Genomic DNA, 12024 nt, shown 5'->3' with positions numbered 1-12024 from the left:
AATCATCCACTTTATTTATAAGTTTTTATTTATATATAAATATATCAACTTCTCTAGTAATTGATAGTTGATAAATAAACTATTTAATAAAATTTTATTAATATTGTTAGTATATAGTTAATCATAATAAGCAGTAGATATCCATCTGTTAGGCTATCAATATTTAAAAAAAATAAAACCATAAATTCAAAAACAAACAGGTTGATTTTTTATTCTAAAACAAATTCAAATCTATTTATAAAAAAGAACCAAATAACTAGGAATGATGAAAAATAAATTAGCAAAATGTATCAAAATGCTAGATTTACGCATGGTACTATAAAGTATCAGTTTGAAATTGCATTTTGTTACTTTACATTAAATCTTTTACTCAAGAAAACTATTTAGTAATTAAATTTTAAACATGGTTTTAAACAAAAATTGACCGTCAGTAGAGTATTCACACCTCCTATTTCAGCGTGTTCCAAGAATCTTAAAAGTCTTCGTTATCTTACGAGGTCAAAAGACACATGTCCCTCGTTACTTCGTCTCCTATATATGCCCACCATAAACAGCCATTCCATTTCAGCAAACTTGCCCCTTCATCCCAGAAGAACCATTGACGCAGCTTAAGAAAAAAGAAAAAGAAACGCAAGAAACACCAAAACCTTAAACCAAAACACAAGAATGAAGCACACTGGTCATACTTTCTTTTTCCTTAGCTGCATTATTGTCTTGCTTCTTGTTCTCTCATGTTTCACGAAAGTGGAGAGCTCTAGGCCTCTAGATCAGCGGCCTCCTTCTTTTTCTTCTTCAATCAAGTCGCTCAATGTAGCACAAGCTTATTCCGGTCCTAGTCATAGAGGGGTCGGCCACATATCTGTAGCATACTCTGGTCCTAGTCCTGGAGGGATTGGTCACAAATGATATATACAAATGCGAAGTTCTAACTAATATCAACTATTTGTGCTAATTAGAAATTTTCCATGTATTTTCTTTTATTCTTCTTACTTTAGATTTGTTATTTGGTCCATAAAAATATATACACCATCAAAAGATGATTTCTTGTTTATCCTATATGATGTTAGTCCTGAATCTGACAACTTGCTTGGAGAATTGAAATGAGGTTATGAAAGTCTATACGGGAGAGTTGATGGTAGAAAATTTATTCTGGACGATGGAAGATATATAAGGAAAGTTGATAATGGAAGATTTTTGAGGGAGAGTGTATGATCGATCACTTGCAAATAAGCAATGTAGAATGGTTTAGCCCCTTTGTCTAGAGAACTATTCCAATACTTAACAATGTATTTAGATTTTAATAAACTTTAAAAGTCTAATATGGTGTTCCTCCAATTACAAAATGACTTATATAATATTTATAAATAAATTCTTAGAGGTTAAAACACTCTCAACAGAGAAGACATGGTTTATTACTCAAAATAGTGTTTAACCATGATAATTGATAAGAATCATCAACTATGATTTCTCAACAATCTAAGCGAATTCATATATAGTTTGTTTTTGAATAATCTCATTAGGCAAATTAATAATCCTAGCTTTTCTTATTTTCACATTTAAATGAGCTACTAGTTCTATTTTGGCCAATTAATATTTTTAGACCAGCTATATATATACAAGTAGCTTATTTTTTGAAATGAGAATTAAGTAGCAAAAGTTAATGTTGGAGGTTCAAATAGTTCCGGAAGGCCAAAGAATGGATCATGTTATAAAGATCGATTTTGAATTTCTCCAATGCGATCCCCCATGTGCCAACCATCATGATAGAGGCCTCTATTCTTTTTTCACATTATCTTGTGAGATAATATAGATTGACTTTATATTTTTATTGCTTATTTAGTGCATGATTAAGCTTTCCTTCTCGTTGTACTTGTGTACTGGGCTGACAGAATTTGAACTGGCCTAGAAAATGTCAATAAGATAGCCCAACAACATTCAGTCCATGTATTCTTTTGTTGTTCATGCTCCGAACTTTATGTATCCTGTATACGGTGTGGAAGTTGGGCCCTAATCTTTACGGAAGAAAACTACAATTTTGTAGTTATCGTGTACCCTTTTTTTTTTTTTTTTCATTTTCGGAACAGAGATATAGCTTGTAATTCTTGTATGCTCCTGTCCAGGAAAAGAGTGTTGGATGATCTTGTACTTCCCTTCCCGAATGATACTCGGTTTGTTTTTTCTAAGTTATATAACAACATGTAATATAATGCTGGAGAGTTTGTCATTTGTGTTTTCAACTTATAGTTTGGACGCTACTGTGCCAGTAATAGTATGCCTCAGGGCGGCTGACAGTGATTGATCAATGTTTCCCGTCTACACTCTCCCAAAATGGAACCCCTCGTTGCCTGCCAGCTGAAACTCCTTAGACATGTCAATTTTTGGCCTTACATAACTTTCTCCATGCCTCCAAACACTGGATTCCAGTCATTTGCTATGCTCCATTCCTTTATACCACTAATAGGGATTCGATTTTTATAATCTTTTGTAGGATTTGATCGAATCTTGTGGAAGATTAATACATAGAAGCAAGAAGAGTAATATGTATAGGAGTAACACGTAGCAGCTTTTTTGATTTCTTTTTTCTTTTTAATCTTTTGGAACTGGACATGTAGCAGATCGCTGATAACATGATTATGGTAGATTAATATTAGGTTTGGATGCTATAAAAGTGTATAATAGATTACTTAGTGGGACAATTAATAAAAAGATCCAGTCGGAGATAGCGCAAAGCCAGGAAACGCCAAAAACGTCACCATCAAACTGATTCTCAAAAATATTGCCAGGAATCATTGTATTTATAGCAAAACAACAATTCATCAAGGGTCAATCCACGGTACACTTGCGTACCGATACCCAACGATCGAGATCCACTAGAGCGCCGAACTTAAATCTTGCCCCTTATTTTAGAGCTTCTTTATTTTACCGGATTACCGGTTGGGCTCATAAAAATTGAACATTCCTAGAGCATATAAATATAATTGCACTAATTGACAACTTTGAGTGGTCAAGTCTTTTTTCTTTTGGGACAAATCAAGCCGAGGTGGGAGGGAGATAATCTGCAATTTTACAAGATATCCAAAACTTGTCCCAGGCGCTGCAGCACATTGGAATTTGTTTTGTCAAGAGGAAGGAGCCTAACTCTGTGGCTGACTTGGATTGCCTGAGCCTGAGGCCACAAAACATAAATGTATTTCTGCTGACTGAATGTGTTTTGTGCCAAGTTCTTTGGCGCTCCTCGTTGCCAATGAGGCGCTGCCATATAATTCCACTTCTATGCAATAAAATCAATTTAGTTGTTAAAGAAAAACTGACAACTTTTGAATTTTAAATATTTATCTGTTTATGAGATCAAATGTTTAACTACGGTTAAACGAACAAGGAATCATACATGGTTATGAGAATTCTATACTTCATGTAACCAAATATATATATGAGAATCCCTAAATTGACTCTTACATATAGAGAAAAAGAGGAGGAAGCACATAGAAAGTTTTTTTTTTTTTTTTTCTCTTGAATTACTTGTGGAACTAAAACAAATTAATTCATAATTTGTCACTCATTTGATTCTTGGATGTTTTTAGGACTATAAACTAAATAAATTATTAGTAAGCTATTTGAAAATCGACTTTATAACTCATTTTCATTCATTTAATTAGTTAAAAAGCGAAGTTAAAACTTAATTTCAAAATTGATAATATTATAAAATGGTCTCGAGCATAATAGAATTCAATTCTTTAAGCTCATAATTTTACCTATATGGACCATTGAGCTCAAGCTCAACTATGCTTAGAAAATAATTTCTCAATATAGTCAAGCTTAAATTTTAGCTTTCAATGAACTATTTTCAAGTCAAGTTCAAGGAGAGCATGAGTATAATTATTTTAAAATTTATTATAAAAATTTAAATCAAATTTAAATTTATTATAAATTATATTAAATTCAGTTACAGCTTAAAATAATTCTCAACTCAAGCTTTTAAGTTCAATATAATTTTATGAGAATCTTAATTCTTTCAGAATTTTAGTCTCACACTAAGTTTTGATATTTCCATATATAATCTAGTTGTTTTTATTATTACTATAATTTATCATCTCAGATCTTATTTTTCTTCGTATTAGAATAAAGACGTTTTATGAGTTAAAAATAGGACATGTATGTCAATTAATTTATATATTTCCTCGCTAATGATAATGGTTCAAGTTTGTTACATTGTTAAGTAAGACAATAAGAGTTATGTGGAAGCAATCCTTATTTGTTTCATCCCAAAATCTTTTAAGAAGGTGAGTGTTCGAACAACAGCGAAAAATATAATAAAATTAAAGGCTAGATAATTAATAAATAAGAAAATAAATAACAGACACATAGTATAAACAAGACAATATCTATAATTGTAGGCCATGTTAGTTTATAAAAATATATACTAAAAATATTAGTTTAGTTCTAAGCATTTATTTTAAACACTAAACTACTAAATAGGTAATATATATTTATCAATTTAAAAGTTAAAATATTTATCAATTATTAATAATAAAAATGTACGACTTATCTATAATATATATAAAAGTATGAGAGAAGAATTTTTAAACTGACTAAAGTATATTTGCTAATTCTAATAAAATAAAATTAATCCGTGATTAACCTTCTAATCTCAATAGAATTAATTTATAATGAATCTTTTAATATTAATAGAATTAATCTAATTCAATTTCTTAAATTTTATAACAATTATTATATTATTAAAATATTACAATAATAATTTAAGCCAGCATTTATATATACATACGTTATTTATTTATTCACCGTAATATAGTAACTAAGGTTGTCGTTTTTCTTTTGCACATAACAAAGGTCGAAATAACCGGAAGACAACCTACTTTGTAAAAGTGCCGGTGAATTTAAGTGTGGGTCTCGGCTAACTTGTTTTGTCTTAAGTATGGAGTCGGGAAACTACAGCGTTACCCTTCGGCATCCGGAAAAAGGTAGGCCTTAAGTGTTAAATTTGTCTTTTAAACTTTAATTTCTAGTGAAGTCCAAATTAACTTAAAATATCTTCATGACTAAATGCAAGATTAAACTAATAAATTATCAAATAAAAAGATAAAAATATTTAACTTTAATTCTATAAGTAATTCTTATATTCTGTTTAGTTAAAATCTCTAAATTTATTTATAAATTTAAAATGTATATATTTAAATGAAATAAAAATTAATTTAAAATTTTATATAATTAAATTTGCATGAAATTAATTATAAATTTAAAATAAATTTAAAATAAATAGAATTTTTAGGTAAAATTTTATATTAATAAGTTAATATATTTTATAACATTAGAATATTTTTTTATTTTATTATTTTAATTTATTATTTTATACTTTTTAAATAAAATAGATTTTATAAAAAATTATTTTATATTACTGACGGTAGAGTTTCCTATCTTAATCATTTTTACTAATAATTTTATATGCAAATAAATAAATTTCTCACAAATACTTTATTTAGTAATTACTAATTTTAAATATTAAATATCTAATATGAAATGATAAATTATAATAATATTTTTTAATTAGGATCACATGAAATCCAATTCAATTATTTTATATATCTTTCAAATTTCAATTAATTCTTTTTTATTCTCTTCTTTTTATCTACTCTTCATTCTTTAAAAAAATATATATATATTAAATTTTCTGTATTATAAAAATTAGACAAAAAATATAGGCATCTTACAAGGAGTTTAAATAGTATTTTAACCAATAACCTTCTAAAATTGCCATATTTCTTGAATCACTTGTTTTCTCATAAGATCTCAATTTCTTATTAAACAAAAAAAGAAGAAGGATAAAGTTGAATATCTAAACTAATTTTAAAAGGATTTAATATGAAAAATTAATTAAAATATTAAAGAATAAAAATAATATCATAAAATAGGTTTAAATACAAATAAATATATTCCAAACTTGTGGCAGAAGAAAAGGAACCGATATCAAACAAATAAACCAACAAAAACAAAAGCTAAAATAATTTTGCAGCAAACAAATAACACCGAAGCAGAAGAAATAAAATAACAGAGACACAGAGCAGGACAAATTCGTCAATTAAGGATAATAATAGAAAAGAAAAGCAACAAGCATCAGACCCGCATTCATTTATCTTATTGTCCTGTTCGATACCCACCAAAAGCAGGTCCCATCCCTCCACACCCAATTTACCCACCTCAACCAAAATCCCCATTCTTCATTCCATTTCCTCTCTATCTCTCCCTACTCCATTTGATTCTTGTCCATGAAGCGCTCACTTGAGACCCAAACTGAAAATATCACTGGGCAAGATATCAAAATGAAGAAGAAAATCAAGCATCAAGGAGAAGAAAAATTTGCAGACGAAGAAATTTCAGGAACCGGGTTTGTCAATTTAGATGAAAATCTGCTTTACGAGGTCTTAAAGCATGTAGATGCCAGGACTTTAGGTAGAGCGGCATGTGTGAGCAAGCAGTGGCATCGAACGGCGCAAGACGAGAGGCTTTGGGAGCTGATCTGTACAAGGCACTGGGCAAACATCGGATGTGGTAATCAGCAGCTGAGATCTGTTGTTTTAGCTCTCGGTGGGTTTCGTCGCCTCCATTCTCAGTATCTTTGGCCTCTTTCTAAGCCACAATCTTCTACTTCCGCTGCTTCTTCTTCTTCTTCTTGGCCTTCGTTCCCTCCGATTAGGTCAAAGCCCCCTGCAAGATGGGGAAAGGACGAGGTTCATCTCTCCCTATCTCTGCTTTCCATTCGGTACTATGAGAAGATGAATTTCGGTAATAGAAGATCGTCATCGTGATGATAATTTTTATTATTTAACGAAATTATATGATTAGGAGTATGTTATTATTAACTCTAATTTCGGGTTTTCTTTTAATTGTATGTCTAAATTTGGGTTGAGATTTTGTTTGTTTGCAATTGCTGTTGTTGTTGTTGTTGTTGTATTTACTACTTAATATGGGTTTTTGCTAATTAGATCTGTACTCTGTAACCATATATTTTAATGAAATGAATCAATTGTTGTTTGCTTGTTGGTTCAATTTATATGTCTAAATTTGTACTGGTAAGTAATTAGGAATGTTTTTGGTTTTTCATTTTTTAGCTTAGGATGGCTAGGAATTTTGTGTTTGGATGTGAGGAAATGGAATTTGTTTTCCGTAGAAAATAGGGAGGGGGGAGGGAATGGGTCTTTGATTGGAAGGGAATGGGAACAGATAGACAGGGCCAAAATGATCCAGTTGTAATAAATGTCTGCTACTGCCTAGTGAGAGCCCTACTCTTTCCTCTTTATCTGCCATGAAGTTATTGTAGGAGAGAGATTGGGTTTGTTGAAGCTTATTTATTACATCTGCGAGAAAAAGCCAAAATCGGCTCTGTTGGGATTGGATTGTTTCCTTTGGACTCTTTATTCCTTTCAGAATTCCAAGGGCTGCATTAGCATTAGGCTATTAAACAAGCAGCCCATGCTTGACTTTGTACTATGTTGACTCCACTCTCTAACAAAAAATTACCCTTTCTTTCCTTTTCTTTATACAGTTTGACCCACAAAACTTTGTTATTTGCCTCTGGTAGTGTTTTTTATGACATATATACTTGATCAAATGCTTGAAGATTTACCCTTCTTTTGGATTGAAATATAATCGGAGAGGAAATAATATAAGAGAGGAAAATAACTTATTTTAATATTTGGAAAAAAGAGAAAAAATAAAGAAAATAACTATTATTTTTCATCTTATATTTTTTCTCTATTTATAAAAACTAAAATAAAAGATAAAATTAAGAGAATAGAAATAAAGGATGGCTTCTTTCTTTTATTTTTCATCCATCCAAACAAGAGATAAGAAAAGAAAATTTATTTTTTCTTTTTGTTCTCTCTCCTCCTTAAAATATAGAGCTAGAGAGCAAGTGGTTACTTATAGAGAATTTCTTTTATTTTTAATTTTTAAAGAAAATAGTTTTCTTATTTTTCTAGAATATTTATAAAATATATTTACTTTATTAAAGTTTTTTATTTTTTATTTAGATAATAATTTTTAAGTATAAAAAAATAGATTTGAAATAAATAAAATAAGAACTTTTTATTTTCATTTGAAAATAAGTGATTTTTTATATTAAAAAAATACAGAAAATATATTACATTTGTTTTTAAATTTTTTTAAAATTTAGTTAAAAACTAAAATAATTTTCTACAAGTAAATATGCCATATTTTAGAAATATCTTTGCTACTTTCCAAATTCGAAGATTCTTTGGATCAATCTTGTAGTTTTATTTTTAAAATTGAAAAGAATATTTTTGAATTGAAATTTGAAAATATTATTATTTTAATGGCTGAATATTAATTGACAAGCTCAATTTATTATTTGTTAATTTTTTAGATATCTGTTTTTTATTGATTAAAAGGAATTATTATGGTATTTAGTTAAGCAAATGATACTTCAAAATTGTTATATAAAATTAATATTATAAATACTACCTCTGAACTTTTTAATATTTATATATTTCTCAAATATTTGTATTTGTTATATTACTGAAAAATGCTATTTTCCTGTATCTATCCTATATAGATGTTAGTATCTGGTGCTCAGATTATGTTAAAATCCGTCCATGGCACCTTGAGGATTGTGCTGCTTTCTAGTGCATGCTTGACACTGAATTGCATTTGTGGCCACAATTATTGTGCGGATTAGTTTGCAGGCATTGATGATTTTGATTAAGAAACTCCAATATACTATTGAGCCAGTTTCCCTTTGTTATAGTTTGAAAAGTGTTGTAGAGAGCCATAAATGAGCATTAGTACGAGGTGTCATTGACTTGTAAGCCAGTTTCGAAATTGAAACCTCCTTTAATTGCTAAAGAGGAAATGGTTTTTGGTTCCTGAAATGGGCAGTGACTTGTGAGAGAGGAATGGTCTTTTTGGCATGAGCAAGTAAAACCATCAGATTTCAACAATAGTATCTCTGCATGCACATGTGATCATGTCCAGAACCAGGGAGGGCTATTCGTGGCAGATTTGATGTCATTTTAGTGTGATCATTTACGAATTCTAAACCTTATTAATTCAATTCAATTCAATTTGGGAAAAAAAAAAATCAAATCAATCCAACTCATGATTACAAAGTAATATATTTTTTATTAAAATATAATCGAGTTTAATTCCTAAAAAAATTAAAATAATCTTTTGCATTTTACTAGATCAATTAAATCCATCTTTGGCATTTTTATGCTTTCATAAATGCAACATACATAGACTTGCCAAATGTTGTTGATACAATCAAAATTCTTGCAGAATTCTGACCCAAAAATAATTGAAATTAACAATAGTTTATTTCAGTGCCAGCAACAGTATTATTAAATCCAAGAGGTAAATGAATCTCCACTGTAACTTATAAAAAAAGAAAACTAGGAACACACTAATAAGTACAACAACTTTTTGTCTACAAAAATTTAAATACTTTGAAAGCAATCGAATTATAAAACTTATTAACAGAAAGAACACAAGCAAAGAAAATGATGAAATTCACCTAATAACCCCTTCACATATAGGTATACAAATAGTCAATATAAATTTTAACAATTCATTCAATAGTTAGATAGTAAATTATATTAACGCTGTATCCATTTGCAGATTGATATATACAATATTCAATATACCCACAAAGGCGATTTGAGAAAGAAAACAAAAATCAAATCTATCCAACCATGGGGCACTTTATGGAATTGCAAGTTAATTTGAGTTGGGACAGATAAGATGAACTGTACAGTTGTTTTAGACCGCATAAATCTCCATTGTTTTCAACCACTACGATATGCTAATGCTATCTATCTCCTACCATTACTTCTCCTTTTCAATTATCTATTACATTTGGAGACAGGAGATTTCGAAATCAAGAGCTCAGTCTCTAGAAAGCTTCGGCATGATGGTTAATAGGAACCTTATTGGCATCTTAAGAAATTAGGATGTCATTTATAGTCCCACAGACAGGGAAATAAAGATAATCCTTTTACTTTTACTCATGGTGATGGCTATGTCTAGGTACATACTTGAAGTAATTGTAGATGAATATGAACCTGATAGAGCAAAATCATAGCTAATAATTTGAGAAAATAAAGATAAAGAAAGACAAAATACACAATAGAACACACAGATATATGTGGAAAACCCCTAAACAAATTAGGGTAAAAACCACGGGCAATGATAGAAGAATTTTACTATAAGAAAAAATAATAGAAGTTACAAACTCTCTATTTATAAAGGAGAAAACATTAAAATTCTCTCTTTATAATAGGAGAAAAATAATTGCTTAACTCTCTAATATTTTTCCCTTATTTTGGGATACTTTAATAACAAGGTGAGGCCTCTATTATATAGGCTTGGAAAGTACCTCCACATTGTTAACTTAGCAATGTGGGAAAAAATGCTCCTCAAATATCAACAATCTCCCACTTAAAGATTTGATTGAGGATCAATCAGATCTTCACACCGTTCTTTCTTCCTTGTCTTTCCATGCTGCTTATACTTTTATCAGGCCACTAGAGGATTGACACCAAATAAATTTATCAGTGTTAACTGCCTTCGTCAAAAAATCTGCTAGGTTGTCTTTAGTATCAATTTTCTGCATATCCACAGTGCCCTCTTCCACTTTTTCACGAACGAAGTGATACTGGACTCGTATGTGCTTTGACTTTGAATGAAAAGTCGGATTCCTTCGCGAGATGCAAGACACTGACCGCTGCAGAGGAATATGCTCTTGTTCGTGCCCGAGTTCCTCCATCATCATTTTCAACCATACTGCTTCCTTACTAGCTTGTGTAGCTGCTACATATTCTGCTTCTATTGTTGATGTCGCCACAACTGACTGCAGTTTTGATACCACTCACAGTGTGAACACATACCCTGTAGTAGATTTGCTTTTATCAAGATCACCTGCATAATCTGAGTCAACATATCCTCTGATAATAAAGTCTGATCCTCCATAACATAATGCAACATCCGAGGTTCCCTTAACATATCTTAGAATCCTCTTTACAAAGATTCCAATGCTCTACCGGGATTCGCCATGTACCGACTTACTACTCCCAATCGCATGTGCAATGTCCGGTCGTGTACAAATCATCGCGAACATTAAACTCCCCACTCACCGATGCATACGGTACCGAGACATTTCCATCCTTCCTTCTTCACCGCTAGGACTCGACCGGAGGATAATTTGAAACTAATAGGAAGTGGGGTAGAAATTGACTTACAATCTTGCATATTGAAGCTCGCAAGACCTTCTTCAAATAATTTTCCGAGAAAGCCAAATCTTCCTATTGTTTCACGGTGAATTTGCATCCCTAGAATCTTGTTTCACGGTCCCAAGTCCTTCATTTCAAATTTCCTAGCCAACTGTGCCTTTAGTTCTTCAATATGATCTTTGTTGGGGCCTGCTACCAGCATGTCATCTACATACAACAGTAAGATAACAAAATCACTTTTACTAAACCTCTTAAAATATGCACAAGGGTCTGCATTAAGTCTGTTGTATCTAATGCTCATGATGAAGGAATCAAATCTCTTATACCAACACCTCGTACCGCTTTAAACCGTATAGAGATTTGTTCAACCTACAAACCAAGTTCCGCTTTCCTTTTCTTCAAAACCTTCCACGGAGCATATAAATTTCTTCCTTAAGATCTCCATGGAGAAAAGTCGCTTTCATATCTACCGCTCTAGATGTAAGTCAAATGTAGCACACATCACCAAGACTACTCGGGCAGTTGTTAATCGAACCACAGGGGAAAATATTTCGTTGAAGTCAATCCCCTCCTTCTGAGCATATCCTTTCACCACCATTCTTGCACGAAACCGCTCCACTTGATCATCACTATTTCTTTTGATCTTAAAGACCCATTTGTTGCCAATGGCCTTTCTTCCCTTGTGGTAGTGGCACAAGCTCCCAAGTCTTGTTCTTATGTAGAGCTTCCATCTCTTCTTGCATTCACGCCATCCAACGAGATGCAT

General features: G+C 31.0%; 2 protein-coding genes across 2 annotated transcripts; one reads left to right on the top strand and one right to left on the bottom strand.

Annotated features, from left to right (window-relative positions):
• The first annotated feature begins 5938 nt into the window (after window positions 1-5938).
• On the top strand, window positions 5939-7062 carry LOC8288540 (F-box protein GID2). Its single transcript, XM_002510099.4, has one exon. It carries the CDS (start codon window positions 6282-6284, stop codon window positions 6819-6821), a length of 540 nt encoding a protein of 179 aa, XP_002510145.1. The 5' UTR covers window positions 5939-6281; the 3' UTR covers window positions 6822-7062.
• A 4308-nt stretch (window positions 7063-11370) lies between these two features.
• LOC125369180 (uncharacterized mitochondrial protein AtMg00820-like) lies at window positions 11371-12024 on the bottom strand. The gene is made up of 2 exons (XM_048370903.1): window positions 11757-12024; window positions 11371-11465 (listed from the first exon to the last, which is right to left on the bottom strand). Exons 1-2 carry the CDS (start codon window positions 12022-12024, stop codon window positions 11371-11373), a joined length of 363 nt encoding a protein of 120 aa, XP_048226860.1.

Source organism: Ricinus communis, chromosome 2 (assembly GCF_019578655.1).
Source record: "Ricinus communis isolate WT05 ecotype wild-type chromosome 2, ASM1957865v1, whole genome shotgun sequence".
Taxonomy (NCBI): Eukaryota; Viridiplantae; Streptophyta; class Magnoliopsida; order Malpighiales; family Euphorbiaceae; genus Ricinus; species Ricinus communis.
Note: the sequence above shows the minus strand (reverse complement) of the source record. Positions and strands in the feature narration are given on the sequence as shown.

Excerpts from the sequence above, each read along its gene's own strand:
- LOC125369180 (XM_048370903.1), bottom strand. The coding sequence starts at position 12,024 with ATGCATCTCGTTGGATGGCGTGAATGCAAGAAGAGATGGAAGCTCTAC. Across the intron at positions 11,466-11,756 it reads CCGAGTAGTCTTGGTGATGT|ATGACATGCTGGTAGCAGGC; the intron begins GTGCTACATTTG and ends TGTTGTATGTAG.
- LOC8288540 (XM_002510099.4), top strand. The coding sequence starts at position 6,282 with ATGAAGCGCTCACTTGAGACCCAAACTGAAAATATCACTGGGCAAGAT.